The 27,415-nt window shown below is 45.7% G+C and overlaps 11 protein-coding genes across 11 annotated transcripts; 5 read left to right on the top strand and 6 right to left on the bottom strand.

Moving 5' to 3' along the window:
* Positions 1-769: 769 nt before the first annotated feature.
* On the bottom strand, positions 770-6,026 carry FPOAC1_007167 (uncharacterized protein; the record flags this gene model as incomplete). The annotated part of the gene is made up of 8 exons (XM_044851635.1): positions 770-868; positions 919-960; positions 1,022-1,126; positions 2,133-3,480; positions 3,656-3,731; positions 4,260-5,437; positions 5,549-5,962; positions 5,989-6,026. The coding sequence occupies 8 exons, from the start codon at positions 6,024-6,026 to the stop codon at positions 770-772; spliced, it is 3,300 nt and encodes a 1,099-aa protein (XP_044710347.1).
* Positions 6,027-7,088: 1,062 nt separating this feature from the next.
* On the top strand, positions 7,089-8,345 carry FPOAC1_007166 (uncharacterized protein; the record flags this gene model as incomplete). Its single annotated transcript, XM_044851634.1, has 4 exons — positions 7,089-7,532; positions 7,583-7,687; positions 7,720-8,123; positions 8,174-8,345. 4 exons carry the CDS (start codon positions 7,089-7,091, stop codon positions 8,343-8,345), a joined length of 1,125 nt encoding a protein of 374 aa, XP_044710346.1.
* A 397-nt stretch (positions 8,346-8,742) lies between these two features.
* Positions 8,743-10,528, bottom strand: FPOAC1_007165 (uncharacterized protein; the record flags this gene model as incomplete). The annotated part of the gene is made up of 8 exons (XM_044851633.1): positions 8,743-9,330; positions 9,379-9,633; positions 9,680-9,739; positions 9,786-9,898; positions 9,951-10,116; positions 10,163-10,221; positions 10,269-10,313; positions 10,366-10,528. The coding sequence occupies 8 exons, from the start codon at positions 10,526-10,528 to the stop codon at positions 8,743-8,745; spliced, it is 1,449 nt and encodes a 482-aa protein (XP_044710345.1).
* An 882-nt stretch (positions 10,529-11,410) lies between these two features.
* FPOAC1_007164 (uncharacterized protein) lies at positions 11,411-12,324 on the bottom strand (the record flags this gene model as incomplete). The annotated part of the gene is made up of 2 exons (XM_044851632.1): positions 11,411-11,571; positions 11,646-12,324. The coding sequence occupies 2 exons, from the start codon at positions 12,322-12,324 to the stop codon at positions 11,411-11,413; spliced, it is 840 nt and encodes a 279-aa protein (XP_044710344.1).
* Positions 12,325-13,642: 1,318 nt separating this feature from the next.
* FPOAC1_007163 (uncharacterized protein) lies at positions 13,643-13,920 on the bottom strand (the record flags this gene model as incomplete). The annotated part of the gene is made up of 2 exons (XM_044851631.1): positions 13,643-13,781; positions 13,832-13,920. 2 exons carry the CDS (start codon positions 13,918-13,920, stop codon positions 13,643-13,645), a joined length of 228 nt encoding a protein of 75 aa, XP_044710343.1.
* An 835-nt stretch (positions 13,921-14,755) lies between these two features.
* On the bottom strand, positions 14,756-17,009 carry FPOAC1_007162 (uncharacterized protein; the record flags this gene model as incomplete). Its single annotated transcript, XM_044851630.1, has 7 exons — positions 14,756-15,097; positions 15,153-16,051; positions 16,099-16,415; positions 16,473-16,598; positions 16,654-16,719; positions 16,772-16,903; positions 16,957-17,009. The coding sequence occupies 7 exons, from the start codon at positions 17,007-17,009 to the stop codon at positions 14,756-14,758; spliced, it is 1,935 nt and encodes a 644-aa protein (XP_044710342.1).
* A 345-nt stretch (positions 17,010-17,354) lies between these two features.
* FPOAC1_007161 (uncharacterized protein) lies at positions 17,355-18,485 on the top strand (the record flags this gene model as incomplete). Its single annotated transcript, XM_044851629.1, has 7 exons — positions 17,355-17,436; positions 17,486-17,540; positions 17,591-17,737; positions 17,874-18,093; positions 18,143-18,171; positions 18,218-18,310; positions 18,389-18,485. The coding sequence occupies 7 exons, from the start codon at positions 17,355-17,357 to the stop codon at positions 18,483-18,485; spliced, it is 723 nt and encodes a 240-aa protein (XP_044710341.1).
* A 1,410-nt stretch (positions 18,486-19,895) lies between these two features.
* On the top strand, positions 19,896-21,589 carry FPOAC1_007160 (uncharacterized protein; the record flags this gene model as incomplete). The annotated part of the gene is made up of 3 exons (XM_044851628.1): positions 19,896-20,120; positions 20,183-20,285; positions 20,331-21,589. The coding sequence occupies 3 exons, from the start codon at positions 19,896-19,898 to the stop codon at positions 21,587-21,589; spliced, it is 1,587 nt and encodes a 528-aa protein (XP_044710340.1).
* A 133-nt stretch (positions 21,590-21,722) lies between these two features.
* Positions 21,723-22,931, bottom strand: FPOAC1_007159 (uncharacterized protein; the record flags this gene model as incomplete). The annotated part of the gene is made up of 1 exon (XM_044851627.1): positions 21,723-22,931. The coding sequence occupies one exon, from the start codon at positions 22,929-22,931 to the stop codon at positions 21,723-21,725; it is 1,209 nt and encodes a 402-aa protein (XP_044710339.1).
* A 1,184-nt stretch (positions 22,932-24,115) lies between these two features.
* Positions 24,116-25,294, top strand: FPOAC1_007158 (uncharacterized protein; the record flags this gene model as incomplete). The annotated part of the gene is made up of 4 exons (XM_044851626.1): positions 24,116-24,144; positions 24,202-24,534; positions 24,607-24,836; positions 24,894-25,294. The coding sequence occupies 4 exons, from the start codon at positions 24,116-24,118 to the stop codon at positions 25,292-25,294; spliced, it is 993 nt and encodes a 330-aa protein (XP_044710338.1).
* A 971-nt stretch (positions 25,295-26,265) lies between these two features.
* Positions 26,266-27,156, top strand: FPOAC1_007157 (uncharacterized protein; the record flags this gene model as incomplete). Its single annotated transcript, XM_044851625.1, has 1 exon — positions 26,266-27,156. One exon carries the CDS (start codon positions 26,266-26,268, stop codon positions 27,154-27,156), a length of 891 nt encoding a protein of 296 aa, XP_044710337.1.
* Between the last annotated feature and the right edge of the window lie 259 nt (positions 27,157-27,415).

Here is a 27,415-nt window from a genome sequence, read left to right as displayed (position 1 = left end):
CGAGTCATCCAGTTCCTTGCCCTTATTTAATCTGACAAGGGTTGTTAATTTGATAACGTTACTTGAACGACTGACATGCTGGCTACTCTTTCCATAAGAGGTAAGAAAGCTCATAGGCAATATGTAAATGAAGATCGGGCGTAAAAGAGGGAAACATGCTAATTCGTTCGACTTAACTTGACCGTATAATAAACTGATTCGGATTGTTGCTCACCTGAAACAATAGCAATCTTAACTTCCACAGACCCCAATGTACAAAACATAGCATAGTCATATGGCATTTCCTTGGTGTTGTTGTTATAGTTGATAAGTTTGACATGAATAAACATTGAGGCAAAGCAAACACTGGATGTCTTCATTAGCCTAGAAACCATGTACGTATGTTTTATTGCACAGTGAACAGATCATACATAGCTCCTATGAGAAATAAAGCAGCAACAGCTAGCTTTTGTCCCCTGGGAAGGGTAAGTCGAGTAACTTCAATAATTGGCAAAATGAGGATAGCGATATCCATGATAAAGTGAGTGGTGATTATTCCTAGAAAGAATTCACCACTGTCAAGGTTGCAGACCTTGTCTGTAATGCTATAGTCCCATAGCGACTACACAGGGACACAGTGGAATGTAAGTATAAATGTCCTGAGGGTAATCCAGATAACGACCATTGACTAAAATAGGTATCCGGATTGAAGAAATCTTAAAAAGGCGCCAGTACAGGGTCAAAATGGCTATCTTGGAGCAGGCGATAGATAAAGCGTAGCATAAAGAACTCAAGAAGCTAAGGAACCGGGCTTGTTGCAAAATCGCCTCCTTTTCATCTGTGGATATTGAGTTGGGTATTTTGACGCCAAGGTACGTGTGCAACGTCCCTGGTTAATTGTCAGTCAGGACTTAAACAAACTCCAATAGTGTCGCATACATTCCAACATGATGCTGCAGTAGCCTGTTGCGAATATGAACGCTAATTTGGAAAATTAGTCGTCGAATCACCAGCTCGTTTTGGTCATTCTTCGGGCACAAACACGCATAAAAAGTGAGCACATCGCTGCAAGCCAAGGAATGGCGACGCCAGCCCAAATGTTGGGTTGAAGTCCAGCCATTATTTGGTCATGTGTGCGTGCAAGGGGCTGTCACAAAAGCAACAATGCGCTTGTAAAACAAGCCAGGTTTTGCGCAATGGAGCAAAAGGATAATGGAGAAGTTGAGGAAATCATTTGTGATATAATCTGGACGTAGCCTGCGTTATGAAAAACGGTAATGAGGAGCGCTGAATCTGGGAGTACTGACTCGGTCAATAGCTAATAAAGGCTTGATACTATTGCCTCCCCAGCTATCGATTTCGCATTAGACTTCGAGGGATACCCATATCAATTGCCTCCCCAGATAACACTAACTCGTTTATTGGGGAAGCTTCATTGGCATTGACAAGTGAGTGGCTTATCGTTTACAATTCAGCCTTGAGTTTAAAGTTGGGGGAGCTGGGTCGATGGCTTAATGTTGAGACCTGTGAGTGGCCCTAGAACGCCACTGGTGATAAGCGTCTTGTGACGAGTTGAGAACTTGGAGTTTTGCGACCTATCACTGGCGCCGAGACTGCAACCCCTTTGCTTCACGATGCGGTGTCAGGTAGACAAGCCTCGGCTCGCTTAGAGGGTACCCAATTAAGCAAGATCAAAAGAAAGGAAAACGTATGTTTTTGCATTTAGCGAAAAGGGGCAGGCTGAGCACAGAGCCACCGGTTTCAATGTGATTGTTGACTATGCCTGCATTAAGCACGTTGAAATCTACGCTATGACATGGCCGTGGTGCAAAGTTTCTCAATCAAATTAACTAAATACCCGTAACGAGGCTATCTATCATTCCGGATTACAAATGGCTTGAGAAAGATTGATCAGTCTGCAACGCCTTTCTCTCTGCAGCGACCTGTGCAGCAGCCTTGCCAGCTTTCGCCCCAAATACTGCGCCAGACGTCAAGCCACTCCCGCCAGGATAATTAGAATAGAACAATCCTCCCACCATTTCCCCTGCAACAAAAACATTCGGTACTGGAGATCCTGTCAATCCATGGATCAACTGGGCAGATTGGGGGTCAACCTTGACACCTCCAAAAGTAAAAGTAATGCCACAAGTTACCTTTACTGCCATGTAAGGACCCTGATCCAAGGGTAAAGCCCAATTGGACTTGGCCAAAGCCAGCTTCTTCTTTGAAGATTGAGTTGAGACATTGTCTCTGATGGCTGGGTCCCATTTGGCGCCGGGGTTTTCTTGACGATGCGCGTAGACTGCTTCATTGTACTCTTGGATTGTGTCAACGAATGCTGCTGTATTTCGAAGTCCAAGCTCGGCACATTTTTGCGCCAGCTCCTCGATTGACTTTGCAAAAATACGTTCGACACGCTCCTCTCGGTACTCCTCCATTCGCAGCCAGTCAATGGTTCTTGAATCCCAAACCTGGAAGGCAAGCTGTTCTGGCTGCTGGAGAATAGCCCGACCAAACTTTGCATAGGTGTAATTTCTCAAGTCAACACCTTCGTCGACAAAACGCTGGCCATCAACATTCAGCATAAGGCCCAGGGGGTAACCCGACTTGGTGTACTCGTTGGAGGCTTCTCGGTCGCCAGTATTTGGGTCAGCATTAGCGTCCCAGGCAACGGAATGGCATCCGGACCAGTTTCCGACAGCTTTCGCGCCCAATTGTTCGATGGCCAGGTTTAAAACATCCCCGGTGTTGTAAGGTGTTCCACGCACCATGGCCATATCCCAACCAGCACCGAGGAATTGACTTCGCATCCGAGGGTTAGACTCAAATCCTCCGGCAGCCAATACAACAGCGCTAGCGTTCAAAGAACATCCGCGACCATTGGCTAGCAATTGAACGTTGTAGCTATCGTCCTTCTCAAGCTTTTGCAGTCCTGTGAGCGCTGTTGACCATGAAACCTGAATGCCCCGTCTCTTGATCGCGGCAAGGTAGTCTTCAATAAGACCCTTGCCTCCATCTTGAGTCTTGATGTGAAGACCTCCCCAGAACTTGAACCTCCCATCAACCTCGTATGCTTGTCTGTTGAAAGACAGTTGGAAGCGAATACCGTTGGAAGCAAGCCATTTGATAGTTGAATTGGAGTTTTCAATAAGCGTCCTGGCCAGCTCCGGGTCTGAACGTCCCATACACACTCTATTCATATCATCCTGGAAATCTTTCTCGGTGTAGGGCGCAAGGTCGATTTTTCCCGCTTGCTCGTGGGAAACGTTGTTGACGAACGGCAACAGATCGTTGAGACCGCCATGGGCGATACGATAGGCGCCAGCAGTGAAATAAGAATTGCCACCGACCCATTCTTCGGGACACTTATCTATGAGTAAAATGTTCTTGGCTCCGTTGTCGGCCGCAGACAGAGCTGCTGCAAATCCAGCATTGCCACTGCCCACGATCAAGACGTCGACGTTCTGAGGGAGACGAGACATGTTGGAAAAAATGTGGGGTCTGAAATGTCAGGGTATTGGAAGAGAATGTAGCGAGGAATGTCAGCTTGTACAGCAGTGAGAAACATGTGCTTGAACTTGGACTTTGAACAACAGATTCAAGGCGATCTTTTCTTGGTTTAAATATATAGATAGGTTTCGAGCAATGTCAGGTTATCCTTTGCCAAGACACACACAATGACACCAGGACAATCATTCTCCGTGACCCACAAATATCGGACGATGAGTCTCCGGGTGTTGTTGCTCCCAGCACTGAGCTAAGCCTTGTTCAGTGTTGTCTTCCAAACAGACTCGCAAGGCAGCCAGGATCTGTCTTGAACGCACTGAATTTCTTGTCTAACCGGCTGAGTGCGGGAAAAGTGGAATTTTACTACCTGATAACCAACCACAGTAGCAATACGGACTCATAAAAATAATGTACTTTATTTGTATTTTATTCCCTCCAGTTTTTACTTTGTCCCCGTCATCGTTACACTTACGACACAATTACTCCCCAAAATGTAGAATAAGTTATTCAAGTCTATAATAGCTCCGGTTGGGTATCTTGATCTAGTGCTGGGGTCGGTACATTAATCCAACCAAATAATGGATCAAGTGGTAAACTGTAGTCTATGTCGCCAGTGCTCATTTCGTAATTTGGACACGGCCACTCTGTCATATTGAATGAATTATGGATTGCATCCAAGTCAAACGAAATATCGGCTGCCATGGACGAGTCTGTTTCTCCTGGCACTTTGTCAGAATTGATGGAAGCAATGCAATGGAGCTGCTGTGACTGACCAACTGTCAGGTCCAGGCGATTGGCTTCAATCAGGCGCCTGATACTGTTGGCCGGCTTTGCAACACCTGGATTCGCAATGCAAAGTTCATCCAAGCATGTTAAGCTCTTGTTCAATAGATCCAGATGGTCCTCCTTGTGGCTTTGGGAGGCCGCGTTGCGAACATGTATGGTACACGCGACGTAGACTGTATATGCCAGGACATAAGGAGCCCCGCTGAGTCCATAAGTCAACTTGTAAACGAATGCTATACGTGTAATACACCGAGCTGCGTCTGTACATTGCTCCCAGGATCGAGAGGGTGTTCCGGTTGAGCGAAGATGTCCATCCGATATAAATGGTCGATGAACCAAAATAATAAGGGAGTAATACAGATTGTGTAGAACCATGATGTTCGGCGTCTGGGCTCGTGCGCTCGCAGAGTTCCAGGGCTGGAAGTCAAGCTCGGGAGCTAAGTCTTCTCGCCACTTCTGCAACGCCTGCTCGATTTTCAGAAGACTGTCTTGGGCGTTTGAGAATGTGGCTCCGACTACATAGAAACGATTGATAATGGTCGTCATTATCTTAGACAAGAGGCATAATTGTTGGAAAGTCGATACAGAATACCTAGGAACCATATCATCCATATCCTTTGGCAAGCCAGGGGTGGATTCTGATGCCAAGTTGGGGATGCGAAACGGTTCTGTTTCTTCGTACAAGTCAAGAAACTCACGTGATACCTGGGAGTCGCAAAGATTGATGGCCACAGGTCGACCTAGGTATAGACTCTGAAGCTTATCACAGACAAAGGCGCCCCAGAACACCCGTCTCTTGATTTCTATCTCCTCGGGCTGATCTGTCGTCTGTTTGGGGTCTAGATGGAGACCTAAATCGTAGACCATTCGTAGGGCATAACCAGTATACAACCATCCCTTCGATGTCTCTCCACGAGCGACGTATGTTGAGCCCAGAAAGAGAAGTCCCACGATTGTTGTAATGTGCGGTCGCATTAGGAGGGAATCTTTTGCAAGAAGCTCGTCGCAACGATGGAAAAACTGAAGACCGGCGCTTGATGGATCTCCATAGTCTTCTCTGACCTCTGGACGAGGCGAGAACTTGCTGCAGCAGGCGAAGATGGCGTTGAGCATAAAGATGGAGCAGTACTGACCCGAGCATTGCAAATCGCGCATAACAGCAGGTCTGTAGGTAAGATGAAATGAGTGGTGTTGACGATCCCAGTGGAGGTTAAGTAAATGCATCGCTAACTCCCTCGGTACCCCGGCAATATTCGAGTGTTTCGCGAGTCCATACTCTAAATGCCTCTGCAGAGCAGCATTTGCTATCAAGCTATTCTTGACATTCTCGGTCCATGTTGAGTCATATTGCTTGCTATTGTTGGAACCATTCCTTGCTGGATTATACAAGGCGGATGTCGGACCAAAGCTGTTGGTCTCACCAGAGTCGTCAACAGATACAAAGCTGGCAATGTCTAGCTCATCGTCGGATGCAATTGCGGGTCGGGAAGACAGACCAATTGAGGAAACCTGGGTTTCTGTTGGAAGAGTCTCATCTACTGAAACTGGCAAGCTGACATTTCCATCGTTGTCGACGACAGATGATAGCAATTGTTCACGTTCCTGTGTGTTACTTTGCTTGAGAGTCACGATAAATGCTCTGAGAGCAGACGCGTCGCGTTGGAGTTTGAGGATCTGCGAAAATGTGGGCCTGGACCGATCAGCACGGAACTTTACGTTTTTACTGAAGTTGTACCGTTTTCTTGGTGTTTCATTGTGATAAACACACTCACGACCTTGACTGTGGCAGTTACTGCATTGTGGCCGTGCAGCATCGCAGCGGACCTTCTTTGTCCGGCATGATACACATGCTCTAGCTAATGATTTCGGTTGTCGCCCGGTTCCGTCTACAGACGCACTGCTTCTTGATGCCATTGTCTAGGGTAGTCTCAGCTAATAATGATATGACGGGAGTAAAAGATAATCAGCCGGGATGGTACCAAAGTCTCATGCTTCGGAGGCCAATTCTAACGCATAAGCTCTTGTCAATGAGATTGTTCGTGTGATGGTAGGTAGTAGGCGGGTGAAAATACTCCGATCTAGAATACGGGTACATAAAGTCAACAGTTGGAGAAGATGGGACGGAGTGTCATGGTCCGTGGGAGACATGGGGTTACCCACTTTTAAATAGTGGAGATCGGATCATTGTTTCATTTGCTGACATATCTCATCGTGTCTCACGGAACCGGAAGTCCTATTTCCGGAGGTACACGTTATCAATCCTCATCGGAAGGAATGTCCCCGCAGTACCTGTTCCATAGACGCTTAGACAAGTACGGAGTACATACTTGCGGCCGTTGGGTCCAGAAAGTTAGCATGGTATAGTTTCTACATATTCACAACAGGATAGTAGTGAAAAGCTCAGAAGTTTCAATCTTGCGTGTATCTAAACTCTGTTTATATTATACACTAGCCATCGTTATAGTTGTCCAACTCTGCGGTGATGTGAATCTGTTGTAACCGTGAAATTCTCCATTATCCGTCACACAGCTTATCATTTGACCAGGACTTAGTCAACAATGATTAATGTCGCAATCTGCATAGATAGACATTTGCGTCCATGTTGCAATAGACTCTGCATATTGCACTTGAACGACCTGCCAATGGGATGTGAATGAATTGGCCCTTGCCATTCTGTGCTTTTATGACGTGATTCTAGGGTAGTACTGTAAGGAGGAGACAACGATATATCTAGACACCTCGTCTGCTGTTTGTTCGAATACCACGGCTTGACTGCTTAAAAACTTGTTCCAAGACATCTGCTTACTCTGCATAAAATGGCTCCTGCACCAATTGATCCCAGCATCAAAGATGTCGCCCCGCCTATTAAAGACACCCTCGTCCTGCCAGACGCTGCCCAGCAACGTCTCGAGAAATCTGGCGTGGACCTTTCTAAAGGATATCCATACCGTCCATCTCGTCCATTGTACCTAGATGATGTGTACAAGATCCGCGACAAGCCTCGTGATCACATTGATGCAGGTGCACGAGCTGACAAGTCCAAGAAGAGTCTTCTCTCTGCTGCGACAAAAGTCACTGACCTCACGGCGTATATCGGAACTGAGATTGAGGGCTTGCAGCTGAAAGATCTTACCAACCAGCAGCGCGATGAACTTGCTCTTTTGATTGCGGAGAGAAGTGTTGTTTTCTTCAGGGACCAGGATCTCTCGCCACAGCAGCAAAAGGAACTCGGCGAATGGTACGGAGAAGTGGAAGTTCATGTAAGTAACGACATTTGTATACTGTAGCCGAAAACTAACAATGATAAAAGCCACAGGTGCCTCAGGTCCCGGGTCTTCCGGGTGTGAGTGTTCTCTGGCCGGATCTTCAAGCGACAGAGCGTCCTGCTAGTTTCCGCCAGCCAGAGGAGCGTCGCGTTGGCACACAGATTTGGTCCACGAGAGACAGCCGGCAGGTATCACACACCTTCACAACGACACTGTCCCTTCCGTTGGAGGTGATACACTATGGGCCTCTGGCTACGCTGCATATGAAAAACTCTCCCCAGGATTTCGGAAGATCATCGATGGTCGCTTGGCTGTTTACAAATCAGCGCACCCATATCTTGACCGCGATCATCCTGAACAGGGTCCCAAGTATGTTGAGAGAGTCCATCCTTTAGTCAGGGTCCACCCTGCAACAGGCTGGAAGGCGCTTTGGGTAAACCGTGCAATGACCGACAGAATTGTTGGTCTTGACAAGGCTGAGAGCGATGTTATTCTCAATTATCTGTATGATGTTTATGAGACAAATGTCGACATTCAGGTCCGATTCAAGTGGACACCTAGAACCTCGGCTCTCTGGGACAACCGGTGAGTACTAAGTTGATCCGCAAATATGTAGCTAACGTTGATTGTTACAGTATTACTATCCATAACGCTAGTTGGGACTACAGTGGTAGAGAGCCACGACATGGTACTCGGGTAACCTCTTTGGCCGAGAAGCCGTATTTCGATGCATCTGCACCAACACGAAGAGAGGCACTAGGTCTCCTGGGAGAGAGTGAGAAGAAGGAACTCGATGGGTTGGAATGAAACAGAACATAGCGCCCATAGTGTTGCAAATAGGTAGTACTTCTTGTTGAGAAGCAATATGTAACCAAGACCGAGGTGTATTGGGTTCTATATATCTCCACCCGCTCAATTGACTTTATCTCATCACTCTTGACCTTGGACAAAGATATAATAGTAAGATTTTCGACTTACGACGTTGTTCACTAATATTTAATAGATTCTGGATCAATCATCGAGATGCTATTTCGAAGTTGAATCCAATCTTATTCGACAATGGGATGTTCAGCTCCGCCCAATACTTTTTATATGGAGAAACATCAACTTTTTAACCTTCTTTGCAACTGTCATAAGAGAATACTGCTCAAATGCCGATTCATATCATAGTTTCCCGTGGTCTACCACATATACCTTGCCCAAATCAGTACTCAAATCTCCATCTGGGGTCCGAATCACCCTTCCAATCTTCAACATTGCCAACATGCTTGATCTCTTCACTAATAGCCGCCCGACTCTGGTTCTGCTTCTTCAATCGCCATCCTAAAATACTCACTACGATGACATTCGCGATTAGATATGCCAGAGCCATAGAGTGGCCGACCACAAATCGTGGGCCGTCGCCCGACCTGTACAGCTGCGTTCCCATCACTGCACCGAGGTTGCCAATACTGATCTGCATAGCGTTGGCGATGGCGCGCTTGGTTTGCCCAGAGACATTGATAGCTGGCCAGCTGAGGACCAAGGCTGTGCCAGGGTAAATTCCAGCTGCGGCAAAGAATGTCCCCACGTACGAGACTCCGGGTCTGGCGGTGGGATTTGTGTTGGCTAGCAGAATTATGTATCCAATGGCGGCAACTGCTGATGAACCAGCAATAAAAATGGCACGTTTGGCGAGTCTTTCTGACGCTATAGCAACAACAAGCGTAGTAACGAAGGCAACAGCATAAGGTGGGATCGTCAAGAGCTGGGCGACCGCTGCTGTGTACCCAAGATCTTTAATGATCGTAGGCTAATCAGTCAGTACCACGTATACGAGGCGGAGTCTAGTCCAACATACCAGAAACAAAGAGAGAGTATACAGCGGTAAACTCATAGTATGAAAACCCAGCCCATAAAGCCAACAGCTTGGATCACCAAACGCTTCTCGGACAGCAGCCCAGCTGAACTTCTCTTGACGAATAGCGTCACTATCTGCATGCAGACGTTCATGAATAAACGACCGTTCCCCATTGGTAAGGAACTTGGACGTATCAGGATAATTCTCGATGAACCAGTATGCTGCGATCGCTACCAAAACTGTAGCGATACCTTCCTGATTATGTGTCAGTCTAGTATGTGGACTTGCAGCAAAGACTCACCAGAATAAAGATCCATCGCCATCCATTATCCCAAATGATGCCTGACATCTTCCCTATGCCCTTGATTCTGTTAGTTACTGAACATTCCTGATATGAAGAGTCGTACATATGCCAGAATGCCACCGAAAGCTCCAGCAAGTGAAGCAGCGCTAAAGAATAGCGAGATACGAAACTGTCTCTCCCGCCGTTTATACCACATTGAGAAATAATACACGACACCTTGAGTTTCATTAATACATCTTCTCGAACAGTGGTCAGTTGTGCAATTTACCAGGAAATAGACCACTTTCCGTGACACCTAGGAAGAATCGAGCGATGAAAAAACCTGTTTTATTCTGTACAATCCCAAGCAAGGTTGCCACAATCCCCCAAGCAACTGTGAGTGTGGGAAGCCATAGGCGAGGGGTTGTTCGTTTGAGGATAATATTGCAGGGAATCTGAAGGTTGTCAGACGACAGTAGATTCGGGGGCCGTGTCACGTACTTCAAAGATAACGTAGCCGATGAAATACAGAGTCAATCCTGTCAGGTACTCATTACCAGCTACAATGCGTTAGAAATAGTGAAGTTAAAGGACAAGGTGACCTTACACATATGCAGATCATCGATCATCCCTTCGATGCGAGCGTTTCCAACTAGTCCACACACATTAACTCATGAGCATTTTTTGCAGAAGTTATATCATACCATTGCTGCGATCCAAGAATGAAAGCAGATACAGTACCCCAACAGCTGGCAGAAGTCGCAAATCCAACTTGCGTAACAGAGCCTTCTCGTTCACTGAATGTCCTGTGGAAACAGTGCCTGCCTCATCGCTAAGATCCGGCGGCGAATCGGTCTTTTGGTCCATGGTTATAATTCCGATTTGTTACGCTGGCTGCATGAGAGAAAACAGGTACAAATCACAACTGGGGGGGTCACTAAACTAAATAGACTTGATAACTTATGAATGATGTGTCTCACTGTAGCTATTACACCATGTGATCCCTGCTGAAGCATCGGGAAGGTTGCACTTTTCGGCAATTGAGAACGTCACAGATTCAAAAGTGACAATTACTAGTATTGATATTTATTAATGACATCATGACATGGTATCTAAGAACTGGAATCATAAGTTGCCATACTAGCATATATGTCGTGATCTGGGGTTAACCAATCAGAGTCTAACTTTAACAATCTCGCAATTTGATTTATCCCCATCTCGGGAATGAGCCTATCACGTCCGTAGCTGCATATCCCCGGTCGAAATACCGCTTAACCGAGGTAAATCTCATCCAGAATATATTAAGACTTTAAACTAAGCGCACATATTATTCATATTAATGTCTGAATTCAAAGAAAGACTACTTTCTACCCTGGTTAGATTGAAGCAATAATCATCGTTAACACTATTGAAGTATATTGGCTTTATTATAAATAAATAAATAAAGTGAATCTTCTATAGCCATATGAATATGAGCCTTGTCAAACAGAATGGCCAGAAAAACTAGTAGCAAAGGAAAGAATTGCACACAACAGCACGCAGCTGGCAGCGTCAGATGCTAGAAGAAGCAGAAAATAAATATGCCAAGGCGATTGGTTCGTGAAAGGGATGTCTTACTGATTAAAAAGGGAAGAAAGGCTAGGCGTCAGTATAAAAAAAAACCTCAAGGAACAGAATGTAGTAGATAATCAAGTTAATCTTTCAATGAGATATACTAAGTGATAATAGCATCATGGAGCTACATTGGCATTACCAGCCGTTCAGCCCATGAATCAAAAGATTCTTCTCCTTAATCTCATCCACGCGGTCCTTCAGTTCATCAACATCCCAATTTGTCCAGAGAAATCTGCCCTTCAGGCTGTCTGCATCCTTGGAACCAGCTAACCACACACAGTAAGATGCCGGAAGACCTAGAAAGAAGGTTAAAATAGCACCGGATTTAAATAGGTAAGAAACTTGCTAATATCATCAACGGCAGGGATACCACTTTTGGCTTGCATCGCGGTCTCAACAGCTCCAGGTTGAATACTGAAGACTCGCAGATCAGGATTCTCGTGTTGCACATATTCCATGATTTTTGCAAAAGCAAGTTTAGATGCCGAATAGGCTGAGTATCCTGGGATGTGGGGAAGATGCCCAGCTCCAGAACTCATGTTAATAACAGTGTCGCCAGCTTTGCTCTGCTTCAGGAATTCTTTAATGACAATGAGACCTCCCTTGACATTAACTTCAAAGGTTTTCCAGTAGTCATCGAGGTCAGACTCTGATACAGAACGGTGATCATCAAGGTAACCAGAATTCTGGATCAATATGTCAATATGACCAAATACTTCAATAGCCTGTTTGAAAGCGGATGCAACAGCATCTACATCTGTAACGTCGGCCTTGGCATAGTGAAAGGTCGTTTTGTCAACTGTAGATTTTTGCAAATTGTTCAGCTCGCTAACTGCATCTTGCAAGGTCGATTCATTGCGTCCAACAAGGAATATGCCTTTGGCCCCAGCAGTGAGGAAAGACTTGGCAATTTGTCGCCCAATGCCTTGACCACCTCCCGTAATGAAGACTACTTTACCATCTGCTGATAATTCAGGGTTCGTCTCGGCAATGGATGGGTAGGTAGCATGACGAAGGGTTGGAACAAAGTTAACTGTGTGATAACCCATAGCTGCAGGTTTTTTGAAGATATGTATGGGTTGGTGATATGTTTCTTTTTTGTTGAGTAAAAAAGATAGAAACTGTGGGGAAACTTCGTGCCATTGTGTATTGAATTATCCGAGTATTATATAGGGCTGATATCTCATCAAGCTGCGCAACTAACCCCTCTAGCTTGGCTTCCTTAATTGTCTTGGTCTTGAAGGGCACAAGCCCTGATATTATGGATGCGCGTTGTGAAGCCAGCGATATCCCTCTCCAGTATCCATCTACTTGATTGATCTGTGTGATATTTATCCAGATACGTTGTGTTGAAACAAGCTTGTAACGCGAATCAATATTCTGACCAACTGGGTAGTCGGGAGAAGCGCGCGATACCCACTGGCTTGAGGAGATCAATTCTAACAAAAGCCAATAAAATAGCTTTATAATATGGGAGTCTCCATAATCTGACATGGGATTTCCACCCACTCACCTTATCGAAAGATCTCCGGAGGCTATTCCTGCAAACCCTGTCTCGGCGCCGAGCAACATGAATGAAGTTTACCCAACAGATATGACATATCCTGAAGATCACAACTGATACGAAGCTCCAAAGACGTGGAAGACGTAAGTAAGGTTCTATTGTTCCTACAGTCCCATCTTGGGCACAAGAAGTATCTAAACCATCAGGTCCGTGGTATGAACTAAGTTCGACAGTAGTTGTCACTGAGGCCGAGAAGTCTATCACGGAGCAATGTGAAATGTTCTCCTTTATTAAACCCTTCACGTTGCTCTTTGTCATGATAAATGCATGAAGGGTAGACAGGGGCCAGTGATGCACAGACTGGTCAGTTAAATTTATGCACCAATTCCGGCAAGGTAGCCATGATGGGACAATACCCAGGAGACAGGAAATCCATCCCCCCAGCAGAGTGTGTCGTAGGTTCTGTGCCAAGGCTGTATATGGAATATCGCAACTACATATGTAGTAAGCAATAATTCATCTGGATGGACTTTCATTTTATTTTAGCTACTGCCTACTTGCTTGGCAACACTCAACGAGTGGTGAAGTTAAGACATTCGAAAAAACGTATTGTATTATTATGCGTTGAGATACCAATCACTTCAAGAAGAAAGGAGATGCTCAAAACCAGTAGACGTTCGGTCGAAAAACAATATCACAGGGCCACAGGGCCATGCTTTTCAACCAAGATTCAATAAAATTGACTTGATAGCAGAATAAAAACGTAGTGTATTATAAAGTCAAAGATGATTTGTTCTATAGAATTGAAGGGGCTGTGATGGATTGCTCTCGCTAAGATCATGGTATATGCGCTAGACAGTCAATTAAAGAGCCATAGCAGCAAGAACGCCTGCAACACCAGCAACGCCCATCATATCAACGACCATGGTGGGTGCAGCAGCCGCCTTCGAGGTCTTGGAGGAAGCACCGGTCTGGCTCGCCTTGAGGGTCTCGGTCGATGTACTATCCCGTCTTAGCTCTCACCCTTCGAATGATAGAATCTATGAACTTACTGTTTCTCGGTGTGTGTCTCAGTGGTGCTTGAGGCAGCCATAACAGGGGCAGCAACCAGAGCAGCGGTAAGGAGAAGGTTGAGCTTCATTTTGAAGGTTGAGGTTTGTTGTAGAAGTTGTTGGAAAGGGGGTATGTCTTTGATGTCGGTGATTCAAATTCTTTAATAAAGGTTCTCAGCAGATCCTTTTATAACTTGGGGCTGTTCCCCTGTTTTGAGTATGGTGTGTTGCTTCCAGTCTGAATCTGCTACAGTGATTGGCTGACGCGTAATTCGGCATTTTCTTGCCGTCTCAACTTGTACTAGTCCGGGCTGGTCGACGTATAAGCCTCAAAAGAGAGATGGCGTAGGATATTGCAGTTATTTTGAAAAGAAATACGAGCCTAGTCACTGGTTACTCGTCAATTAGTTCCTTGGTCCAGTAACTGACACGACATCTCGGCCAATGCACAGTAGCTGCGCCTCCTTCCCGGATGGTTGATCAGACGCCTCGCCATGCCGTGATATCCGTAACACCCAATGACATCTTTGCTCTATCTGCGGAATAGCTGATGGTTGAAATTACATTCGTCTGTACCGTGACTTTCCCATCATGGTTCAATGAGTTGCCAACTTGCGCAGGTCAACATTTAACCTTGAATTGAAAATATGAAGAGGTATTGGCCAGACGCAAAAAGCATAAAACAATACAGAGCAACGCAAATAACAAGATAGATCGATTGACCTAATATTGGGGGTATCAGGGATAATTTAGAGATGAATGATCTGTCGGCAAAACATGCATTGGTTAGTTCAAGCCATACGATCTGACGTGGGCAATTGGGTTAGGTTCCAATTTCGCTTGATGTCGTACGCGGGGAGCATCGATTATGCTAACTGCCTGGAATAACCTAGTCCAGAAAGAAATTATTACATGGAGTCCAGATTACAAGTTATTCAGGTCGAACGGGACCAAGGTTGCAGGGTAAATATCCTGAAGCAAGTCATTCTGGAACATCAAACTATTCTCCCAATCGAATGGGCTTAGTATTGATTCATCCTGGTCATCCTCCAGCGGATGCAAAAAGTCCGTGGTTACATGGATGCTCACCCGAGTGGCATCTTCTGTCGAGGTATCGTCGTTTTTGCTCGATATCCCAGCTGGTTCGATGATGGGATCGAGAAGCACCCAAATCATCGACGGGGGGAACTCAATCATTGTACTAGTTGTGCCTGTCTCTAATTGTGTTCCCATAGCAAGTGATTGTAGTTCTTTGAGTCTTTCAAGCTGATGAGTCATGAGTGGTGGGCTCTTATGAGTTCCTGACTTGAGTGTCACATACCTTGCGAGACAAGAATGGCCAGGTTTTTGACATGTGTTCAAGAAGCCTTTGTCCTTTCGATAAATTCTGACTTGCTTTCCGAGCAAGTTTGGCGTTTCTACCAAACTGGTATAGCCATGGGATAGTTGATGTCGCTGCAACCGCCAATCCGATCAAAGGGTTCGAAATGTCTACTGACAAATCTTGGAATATACCAACCAGCCAGAACACCCATCCAGAATGGAAGATAGCCTGGTCCACAACCTGTTGTAGGAATAATCGAGATTGGCTCATGCCTTTGTTGCGACGGAGCGCGACTAGGTGAATGAAAGGATGGTTGAGGAGTGCAAGAGATGCGTGGAGAATGAGATGCGTCGTTAACCAAGGGTTCCAGTACTGGCGATATGCCTTTATGTCTTCAGGTGATCTTTTGAAAGGGAATAGATTTCTCATAAGATGCTTTCGATGGAGCTGAGCCTCGTACTCGAGTAGAGATAGGTTAAGCTTGGAGTATGTAGACTCCGGTAGCCATGGTATTTGGGTCTCGCCCAACCGGATATCGTGGAGGTAGGATGCGACTTGACTCCAGATAGAGATAACACCCCCTGCATTTGCATTAATACCAACGTCACGGCTTGTTCCGCCAGTGTCATCGAAGTCCAGGGCATTTATCTGGCTCAAATCGTGAGGCAGCGGTGGCGGTGGCTCAACGCTTGGTGGATGTTTATATGCGCGGTCTGTTTTTATTGCTTGAGAAACATGAGGGAAGAAGATGGCTTCTATCATGTAAATGCTCCAATAGCATCTGTTGTCTTTGTCCTGATCTATAGCGTTCGCAAACTGGGCGTGCCACATATGGCCAGCAGTACTCAGCCTGGCTGCAGTCCCAACGGACATCCAAGCCCGCGGTAAATCGCCGGCTGTAATAGAGTCAGTAAGTATTCGAGGATCGGTTTATTAATATTACCTGCGACATTTCTCAAGGCTAACATACATAGAGCCTGTATTACCTCGGCTGTCGGCTTCCCCTGCCCTGCAAGCTGTTGTGTTGCAGCTTCAGCGGAGTACCCATAGAATGCAGAGGCTTGTTGATGATTGTTATTGTAAAACGGATGAGACGAAAACTCGAGCATTAGTGCGAGAAAGCTATGCAGAAGATATTCAGGTGCAACTTGAAGCGTGTTGTCAAGACATTCAAGATCGAATAAAGGTAATGGCTGGAGATGCAACTTGATTCCGTATACCTCTACAAAATATCTTAAAACACTTTGAGGCGGATTTGGGCTGTGAATAACATTAGGCGAATATATCGACTGGGAAGGGAGGTATAGTCAAGATTACCTGTCCTCGGAAAACACATGCTCATCTGACGCTATTGGTGTAGATGCAAAGGCGACATCTTGTCTTGGTATGGAAGCTGCTGTATGCTGGTTCCTATGCGATTCAAATTCTTCTCTCACACCTGAACTACAAGATGCATAGTGAGTCTAGGAGATATAAGAGACATCTGGGTAAAACATACGTGAGCAAACCAGACAAGGAGGAGACTTGGGACTCCAGCGACCGTATCCTGTCTGCCGTGGACTTTCTACAATATTGGTAAGCTAAATTCATTCATATTGGAGGAGACATATACTTACTTGTGGTTTCTAGTAGTACGTGCAGCGCGGTTGGTCGTTGGGCTACCCCGTGCAGCGTATTCACAAGGTAAATCCAGACGTTCACAAAACGAACAAATAGGCCGTTCCCCCGTGCATTTGGACTTCTTCCGACTAACAGAATGTCAGTTGATTATTGAACGTAAACTAGTAGCTTGTATTCTTACCGACAAGGCTCACAGGCCCGCCGGTTCCCGTCTCTCTGGGACCCTCGTGTCATAATTAATTCTTAGTGTTCAGAAACTTCCGCGGAATTTCACATCGTGGAGTTTCAGATTCAAGGTGGAGACAGACCGGCCATTTCCGCTCACGTGTATTTGATGATCAGCTGTGATTGGATAAAGCAAGAGGGCGGAATTTGGTATGGCTTCCGAGGAATCTCAGTAACTCCGACTTGGTCTCGAGGCAAAATTGAAGAAATACATAAATTGTAAGATAAATTAATTGGAAAACTAATTGAAACACTATCAACTGAGGACATTCACTTACTATTTTTCTTTCCATTATTTCTTACCTTTGGATTGTCTTTTGACCACCTACAAAGCATACATCTCTGGATAAAAAAATGCCAGTCTCCAAAACTATGAAAGCCGTGGTTTTCAACGGCCCTTTCGATGTCTCAGTCGAGGAAAGACCAATCCCTCAAAGTCTGTTCTCATTGCATCGGTACTTTATTCAATCGCTGACTTCCAAAAGTCCGGGATCCGCGGGATATCATTGTCAAAGTCAACATGACTGCTCTATGCGGATCGTTTGTCTGCCCATTGCCCCAAAAACGTCAAATTAATGCTAATGGAGCAGTGAGTTGCACCTCTTCCGAGGGGTTGAGCCAACGGAACCCAACTTCATCATGGGTCATGAATTCACAGGCACTGTTGTTGAGATAGGCTCGGCTGTAAAATCTGTACAGATCGGTGATAAGGTAGTCTCGCCTTTTACCGCATCTTGGTAAGTCAGCCTCGTTGAGAGTTCCTGATCCATCGTTTTGTTTCTAATTCACTTTCATAGGATGCGGCCCAGTTGGACTGTGTGCTGTTGTTGCTGCTGCTGCACTCAAACCGAAGTATTTGTTTGCTGTAGACAGTGTCCCATCAAGACTTGAACAAGCCGCAAAGCTGGGAGCCGAGCCTCTGAATTTTATGAATGACAAGGCCGGAATGCAAGATCGCATCAAGTCGGCTACTGGTGGTCGGGGTGCTGACATTGTGGTAGAAGTCGTTGGTCTTTCTCCAGCACTTCGTACTGCCTTCGATCTGGTCCGCCCCTTTGGCGCTATTAGTAGTATTGGTGTTCACAATGGCGAGGTATGTCTTCTGTGGGGTGAATATTTCGCAGATTGCTAACATGATGTAGATTCCTTGGTCTGGAAATGATGCTTATAAGTAAGTTTTATCAACCACGTCAACAAAAGATTCTAATACTGGGCAGTAAAAACATCCGACTCCAAATGGGACGATGCCCTGTGAGAAGCATCTTCGAAGAAGCAATGGATGTTCTGAAGGGTGAGCAAGATTCTCTTGGGTATGTATTGTATCTCTTCTCGCGACATCTATGCTCGTGTTGGGGAATAAAGTGACACATAAAGTTAACATGCCATAGTTTCCTATTTGACAATATTATGCCTCTATCTGATGCAGTTCGGGGCTATGACCTGTTCAATCAGTCGCAAGTTCAGAAAGTCGTCTTTGAAGTTTGAGAGTCTATATATCTTGGGCAAATAGTTCCTCTCTGACGCATGTTATAAAGACTGGGTTTTTGATTTGGCATAAGTAAAAGACTTTGGTATAAAACGTCCAAAGCTGAACATGTTGAACCTTACCACTACAGAAGATATTATATACATAGCTCTACTATGACCTGGTAACCCTGCTGTGAAACATGGAGCAGGGGTATCTGATCTTCTCTACTGTCGATGCGGCTCCTATTCATATTATAGACTTGCATTAAAATCGCCTACAGAAGGTTAAATCTATCGTTTCTCCAGTCTGTACCATGCAGATTGAGCGGGGAGTAAATCTTGCAGGCCTAAGCAAGAATATCGTCAAGACTTTAAGTAAGAACGTAAGGGACGTAGTTAGAAATACTTCGTAATAGAGGTTATATTGAAGTACTTAATCCCATCTAAATATACTACAAGGATAACATCACTCGAAAGGCGTATTCAACAACAAGTAACCCAAGTCCTAAAAGCAAGACTATTGCAGCTGCCAGAGAGAAGAAAAAGCGCCTCATAAGTTCCAGAGCATACCGAGTCTTGAGAAGTATCAAGGACCACATATACCTTACGCGAGAGGATGTCAGATCGCTGGTGAATGTTATTCTGAATGGGGCGCGAATGCGCGCTACCAGGAATCCGTCAAACCCCCATGTCGTAGGGCCTCGAGCGCAGGAAAGGTTTGTCTTGTTATCACCATCGAGCGGAGGAGACAACGCTGTCAAGGGTTGTTTATCTGGAACAACCGATACCATCCAATGGTTCAGAATTAACCCGCTGCGTGAAAGTTCTGAGGCTGCCGAGATTCCAATGTCGTGTTTTTTATCATGCCTATCAAATGGGACGTTACTTTGTTATCGCTATCTAGGCTACCCTGTTTCGTTGATCAAAACTGAGCGTAAGTATTCTGGACAGTCTTTGTCTCTTGGATCAATATTATAGGAACCAGGCGATGCAATTAATTAATCTCGTCGGTAGCTTCATTATGTCTTAATGAAGCAGACATGAGAAGTCATTTAAGATGCTGAATGGACACGAGACTTCGGGGCCATGTAACTGTCGATTTAATAACGCAATTGACTCGATGGATTGCGTTGTACTGGGGTAGTCCGTTTTGAGTAATATTTCCTATGGGCCGACAAAAACTTCCAAATGTGCCCTGCCCAGAATGAGTGCTACCCCTAATTTGACAATTAAGCATAAATAGCGTTTATTTCGTCATGTACGCTTCCGCTCCTAGTTGCGCCGTTTTGCGGCTCCGAACGGCCAAAGACCGAGTTACTTCTCCACAATAGACAATATATCATCTGTCGTTAAACAAAGTAAACAATATTGCAATCCATTCCGTCCTTGGAGTTTTCTATTTCTTCAAACCACTGAAATCTGATCAAAATGGGCAATGAAATCAACGTGGTCGCCGAGGCAGACATTCCATCCATTGAGTCTCCTTCAAAAGGAAAGACAGTGACAAAAGAATACGCCGATGTGACTCTTCGTCTCATTGAAGAGCATGGAGACGCTGTTGAGCCTCTAACTCCCGACGAAGAAAAAAGAGTCCGAAGAAAGTTATACTTGCGATTAGTAGGACTACTATCAACGATCAACATCATGCTCTTTGTTTGTTCTCTCACTCAACATACACCCTTTTATAGGAGCTGACTCATTGTTCGTTGATTCAGATCGACAAATCTACCTTGGGCTACGCAGCAATTCTCGGACTTTTCGAAGAGACGGGCATTTCGCAGGCTCAGTACAATAACTTGCACACTATGTTCTATGTTGGTGCGTTGAATGCGGGCCGCAGTCGACATTATTTAACTTGAATAGGATATCTCGCATTTCTGTGGCCAGGCCATTACCTCATGCAGCGTCTGCCCTTCAGCAAATTCATTGCTGGCATTGTCTTCACCTGGTCTGTCGTCATCTTCCTCCACTGTGTCGCAACCCGGTACGAAGGACTCATTGTACTGCGACTTGCCTTGGGTGCAGCCGAAGGCGTAGTTGTTCCAGCGCTCGAAATGACTATTGGCATGTTCTTCAACCGAGCAGAACAATCCTTTTTACAGCCTATCCTTTGGATAACTTGTCAAGGCGCACCGATTGTTACGGGTTTCATTGCCTATGGTCTGCTTTGGAGTAGCGGACCAGTTCTACCTTGGAAGCTGCTTCATATCGTTACCGGCGGTATCACTTTCATCCTCTCCACCTGGGTCTGGTTCGATTACCCCAGTAACCCTGCTGAGGCTCGATTCTTGACACTGCAAGAGAAGGTCCATGTCATCAAGCGTGTTCAGGAATCACAGCAGAGCTCGATTGAGCAAAAGCATTTCAAGCGATCACAGTTCATCGAAACACTGAAAGATCCAGTGTCTTGGTTGTTTGCACTACAAGCTTTTACCCTGATGTACTGCAACAACCTCACCTATGGTCAAAAGAACCTCCTCGTTACATCTCTCGGTGTCAGTCCACTTGAATCCACTCTTGTTGCAGTGGCGGGGGGTGGTTTTGGCATTATCAACTGTGTCGTCGCAGCATTTGCCCTTCGTAGATACCCGAAGAACTTTGCTTTGCACTGCACTCTTTGGTGCTTGCCTGCTATTGCCGGTGGTATCGGAATGGTTACAGTCCCCTGGGACCGAACCATAGGTCTACTTGCATGCATGTTCTTAGCTGCCCACACCTACGGTGTCGCCTATATCATAGCTCTTGGGTGGACCAACTCTTCAGCTGCCGGCTATACCAAAAAGCTTACAAGAAATGTCATGTTTATGATTGGTTATAGTGCTGGAAACCTGGTGTCACCCCAGATATGGGTCGCATCAGCCAAACCAAGATTCTACGGAGCTTGGTCCTCGATGATTATAGTCAGTTGGTTCGGGACGCCTGTCATTTTGTGGGTGATTCACTTCATCTTGGCTCGAAGAAACAAGATCCGAATGGAGAGGATCAATGCCGTTGGTGAAAACGATCTTTACCACTACGTCGAGCAGCTTGACGACAGCGGCCAATTGGTTAAAGTCAAGGTCGAGGTTGCCATGTTGGATTTAACAGATTTGGAGAACGAGGGCTTTATCTATCCGTTGTAGGCCAGCCAGTTCTGTCACCAGACAGGTAGTTAAAGAGAATGTGAGAAGCCGTGGCATTCAATTAGAAAAGTATTTTGCTATCATTAGAGATTGTGACAAAACACAGAATAGTTATATGCTGAGGGTTGAGGTTTTAGACAACCTTGATATTAACAGTGATACCTTCATGTTGGCTCACCCGAACCTTCTTCGATCCAATTTTTGTTTCCAATACTTCTTCTTCAACTTTTGTTTTCAACTCGCCTCCAAAGGTGGTTTTCTTTCGAGCTTCATCAAATGTAACCGTCTCAATGGGCCCTGTGTAGAGAAACTTGTCCAGCTTTCTTTCCTTCCTCTTCCTGTCCGGGTGGAAAATCCATGCATCTGCTCTGGCTTCAGAACGTGTATTCTTCTTGGAGGGCTTCGCAGCTGGTGGTACTGGTGCTGGCCTATCTTCCCAGATATCCATCAAGCTTATCTCAGGATCTTGGTGCATATGTTTCTCAGCAGCAGCAAGTGGACCCATGTTGCCACCCACCAGTCCGCCCAAGATCTTTTGCCCCTGCGACCATTTGCCTTTCAATATCTCAGAGACTGTGACAAGCTGAGAGCGACGACGATCTGGGTCTTCATAGTGTGGCTCAAGGCGCGTCGTGCATAGGCGAAGTGACTGTTTTGAGACTTGGGGACCAGGGCCCTCGGACTCGGACACGGGAACGTCAACCACAAGGGCATCGCAATTCGTTTCAGAGAAAAATGAGACGCGAGAGCAGTTTGATATGGGCAAATTCCGCGAAATCATCATAATGGAGAAACATTGGCTCGATTCCAGGTCGGATTCTTCTTCTTCATCAAGATCAAACTCGTGGTATGGTGGCTCTGTGTCTGAGATGATGAAATTTTGTTGCACCCATTCATGCCTCAGGATAGCGTCTAGTGACTCTTCTCTGATTTCCTGTAGCATTACCACGAGGTTATGAGGCTTTTTGCCAAACACGTCCCGTAGATGAGCGATGGCGGCGGAGGCACGAATGGCTGCAAGGTATGAAGTAGGTGGAAACAATTTCCAAGATGCAATCTTCAAAACAACTCCCTTCTTGAATGCGGTACCTTGGCTGCTGTGAGGCTCCCATGATGAAGATTGTGGGTTATATATTTGCGGTTCGATTGATTCATGGTCGGGCTCTTCGTCGTTCATGACTTGGGGGAAAGCGTCGAGAAACATCTCATTGTATATAATGTCGGGAATGTCGTCGAGATCGCGAGCATCACCTTGGCGCGCAAGCCTGCGACGAACGGCTTCATCCACCACTGATGAATCTGGAATAGTGCCGTAAAATCTGGTCAGGTTCATGCCTAGCATTTTCGGTTGAAACCGTGGCTGCCAACGCTGATGTGAAACTCCATTCTCACCGATTGATGTTGTGTGTCCAGGGCGTCGCTGACTCAAAGAGAGTACCCTAGCACTCCTTGGCATAGAGAGGGAGAGTTTTCTGATTGAAGACAGTCGATTCATGCTGTCAAGCACTACCTATTATCGTGTTGATGCTGATGCTGTCAATGCCGTGATGCTGTTGCTCAGTGCGGGGTTGTTGGAGTGTAGGAGAGAGATTTTAATTCGTTCAGGAATCTGCCACTAACCCTGTCTCAACTTGACTAGGGTGATGATAAGATAAGATAAGATATGATACAATAAGATACGATGAGATAAGATCACCTACCCTGGAATAATCACAGCTCGAAAATTTCCATCGAATTCACGAAACAATGGTCGCTATCCGAATAGTTTCAGCACTCTTTAGGATGTTATTTTTCCAAGGGTCATGAGTAGTATCAAATACTATCTATGAAATGAAATGAGAAAATGTTCACGTATGATGAGGTTAGAATTGTCTAGACACCTTTGATTAGAAGATGGGGTTGCTATCTTTAAAACTGTACGTATTTCTCCCGAGGCATCAGGCTTACTCAAGGTTTAGTGGGCAATAAATAGTCTGGCAAAGTCAGTTTCCATCGAACAGTTGTACAAATCAGACTGGAACAGTGTCTCACTTGTTAATCGTAAGGCGGCTAAAAAGCCCATAGCGGCAGAGGTAATTTCCTGGCTTCATGTTAACCCAGGATGTAATTGGTATCTATACGGAGAATAAGGCGAGGTCGACCGAAGTTCCAACTAGTGCTTACCCGACTCCTCCTTGTTAGTTAAGTGGATCGAGCAGATCCTCCCGTAGTCTGGGTCTAGCTGTAAATGTACGTTGAATTGGTTCGCCACGGGGGCTGATGTGAGCATGATAGGCGGATTGTCTCAACTCACCGCTCACGTTCCCCTGGAAGTGGAGATACGTTAGAGTGGACCAGGCCACTTGTCCTAAATTAACCTCTTTCTGTCAGGGGGTCGTTTTGAGAGTGGGCCATCATAAAGGCATTGTGCCCTGCTAGTCTACAGAAGAAGGATTTCGTTCGCTTTACATTGTTTGATACATACTCTGTAGTGGAATTGCGATGGAGTTCTCTTTGTTGTGTTTGTTGAGTGTATTCACGCCAGCAATGGCATCGTTCTCTGGAGGTTTTGAACTGTAAGTGCACAGATCCACTGCCTGGACTAAAGACTATCCCTAACCATTCCCCTTTAGCTCGAATTCTTTCATTCTCTCGCGCTCGAATAATCCCGTTAGCAAAGATGGCAACTGTGGCTCGAATTCCGACTTCAACGCAACATGCCTCACATCCACTTTTGGTAACTGCTGCTCTGAAAAAGGGTTCTGCGGCAAGACTGTAGCATACTGCGCTGAGGGCTGCCAAAGTGGGTTTGGTACCTGTGGAACAAGTGATGGGCAGCTTGTTAGTATTTCAGGATCTTGTGGTGCGACGTCCTCGAGCAACATAACATGTCAAGGAAGCGAGTTTGGAAACTGCTGTTCTGAGAAAGGCTACTGTGGCAAGACTTCGACGTACTGTGGTGCTGGGTAAGTGTCTGGACAGCCTTTATTGGTTTACCCGTCTTCTTGCAATGTCGCTGACATCTGAACCTCAAATAGGTGCCAAAGCGGGTTCGGTACTTGTGACTCCGACGACAAGTCCTCTTCAGTGACTACAGCCACGACAGCCACTCGTGGAACTTCAACCTCATCAGCAGCATCAGAAACGAGCCTCGGTGCTGTTTCTGTTGATGGTAACTGCGGATCCAATTCGGATATCAACGCCATCTGCGAGGGTAGCGAGTTTGGCGATTGCTGTTCGGAAAAGGGATACTGCGGCGGAAGCTCGAGTAAGTGAATTCGTATCGAGTATATGCGTGCGATTATGATATTGACTTATCTATCAGACTATTGTGGAACCGGCTGCCAATCTGATTTTGGCTCCTGCGATACGTTAATAGCAGAAAAAACATCTACGATAAACCCGACAGGCTTCACAAGAAGCTCAGCAACAAGCTCACCACTTAGCTCAGACTCGGCAGATTCGTCGACTGGCTCTCTTAGTACCGGTGCCAAGGCTGGGATCGCGGTCGGATCCGTTGTTGGAGGTCTCGGATTGATAGGCCTACTCGCTTGGTTTTTGATACGTAGGAAGAACAGGAAATCTGCACCATCAGTGATGGAAGTTGGCGAGGAGAAACCTGAAAGTGCGCCAAGGTATGAGCTGAAAGGGGAGAATCATGCTGAGTTAGATGGAGGAGGGACTCGTGCCGAGCTACCTGGTGATTATGGGAGCCACCAGAGATGATAAGGGATAGAAGCGCATAGGGATTATATTCAGTAATTACAATTATCGATTAGCTAGTTGATAATGCATTTCAGTTTGTCTTAGCTTTCCCTATTGAGTCCTCTGCCAGTGTACAACGAGTTCATTGTGAATTGATATAAATGTAGAAGAGTAAGGCTTGACTAGCTCTGTTTTAAACTCATCATGTATAGATATAAGCTGGCCTTTAAGCTTGTAATTTCGATAAATGAATGAAAACCTCTTTTGAGAACTTGATATTGTATAAGACAAGAGCAATGCCAATACACTAATTATCTCTCTGCTTCAAAGGTACTTCTCCTCGTTATTGTTTAAGACTATTGTCCTGCTTAGAATTCTCTCCCCACACGTAGGTTGACAGTAATGATCCTGCTTTTGAGGAAATACTCCCAAATCCAATTGCTGACCTTAGCTTCAAGGTTGTAGGGTTGTATTTCACGGTACATATGCCATGTACCACCCACACACACGCTAAAATGGGTGGAACTTCAATCACCAATCACGCACCGCAAAACTCTCCTCCCCGCTTGGCTTTGCGGATTTCCCTCGGATTTCCCTTTTCCTTTTCCCTCTAGCAATACCGAGGCTGAGAACCTTGATGGCCGCACCTGTCGCGAAAAAGACCAGCAAAGAAACTCTCTCTACACGCTGTCGCGTCTCGTCTAAGTCTGCTTAGTAGACATGAGCCTCCAAAGTATACATGACAAGGCTCAGCACCGCGCCTGCGACCCTTGCAGTCAGTCTTTCTCCTCCTCTGTGTAATCATCATCTGATGACGTGTTTCAACAGGGAAACGAAAAGTCCGCTGTTCGCGCCATACTCCTTTATGCGAAAGATGTTCTCACTTTGCTTTAACATGCGAATATTCACCCACGAGGACCATGGGGCGTCCGAGAAGAGGACAGCCGTTGGGGTATAGATCGAGTGGCGCTGCGAGTACCAGTGCGGCATCAATGTCGCCCAAGGAAATGGAGACCGGGAATTTTACTGGTATCATAGATCAGTTCCTTGATGACTTGGGCACGCCATCGCCTTCCTTCAATATGGACTTCTCTATGGACCAAGAAACTATACCAGGACGTGCATCATTGTTACCCGATCTTTTTAACGACGTATCTACACAACAGGACAGCTACAACCATTACCCTAGCACTGAAAGTAGGGGTGCAGCGATAACACCCCAAAGTATGGAGAGTGCAACGAATCCAAGACCACCGGTCCAGAAGTGTTCTTGTATCGAGTTAGTGAACCAGCATTTCTCAGAGATAGAAAGCTCTCTTGAGACTTTCCAAACGCTCAAAGTCTTGAAAAAGTCTCTGGTGTCAGCAAGGACAATCCTGGAGTGTACAGTGTGTTTTCAGTCCGTCAAGAGTCCACGCACATCACGAAACGTTTACCTTTTGGGTTCTCTTCTATCAAGCATTGGCTCTTCTTATGGTGACTTTTTCTATATCCAGAAGCAACGAACTTCCGATCCGTCAGTCTCCAGCACACCTGTTACCCTTTTTATTGGCCAACAGACTGATTCGCGAGACATGGTTGAGGTATCCCTCGAGGGACCAAGTTACATTGCCTTTCTACAAGCAAGTCTCAGCAAAGAATTAGCTTGTCTTGTGCAATTAGGCGACGAGTTAGCGGCGAGACAGAGTCAATCTCACATCGAAGGGCACGAGAATTGCGAAACGGGGACAAGCTGTTCAAATACTGAAACACTCCCAACAACTAAGCATCCGACTGAGATGTGTCCGAAGGAAGTTGACATGACAACTGCCTGTGCGTGCTTTCGGACGGTCGATCAGGTTAGAGCCGCAATAGCAGAGGCACAAAGAATAATTACAGCGTGACACCGCGGGAGTTTATGGTCGTGAATTGCCGTGTCAATCTTTTTTTTTTTAACAATACCCTCCCGGTTCTTTATATCAGTATTCGCATACTGGTGTAAGACTATAACTATTTCCAAAATAAATAATCATTATCCTGTGTTATATGTGTCGTCAACATGACCCATACATGATTGATTGGCCTTGAATCTGTTGTTTCATGACGCGTAATGTTACACGGGACGGTGGGTGCAAGCAACGGAAGCGCGGCGCGGGAACGGAG

The sequence above is a fragment of the Fusarium poae genome, chromosome 2, assembly GCF_019609905.1.
Source record: "Fusarium poae strain DAOMC 252244 chromosome 2, whole genome shotgun sequence".
In the NCBI taxonomy this organism is placed as follows: Eukaryota; Fungi; Ascomycota; class Sordariomycetes; order Hypocreales; family Nectriaceae; genus Fusarium; species Fusarium poae.
Note: the sequence above shows the minus strand (reverse complement) of the source record. Positions and strands in the feature narration are given on the sequence as shown.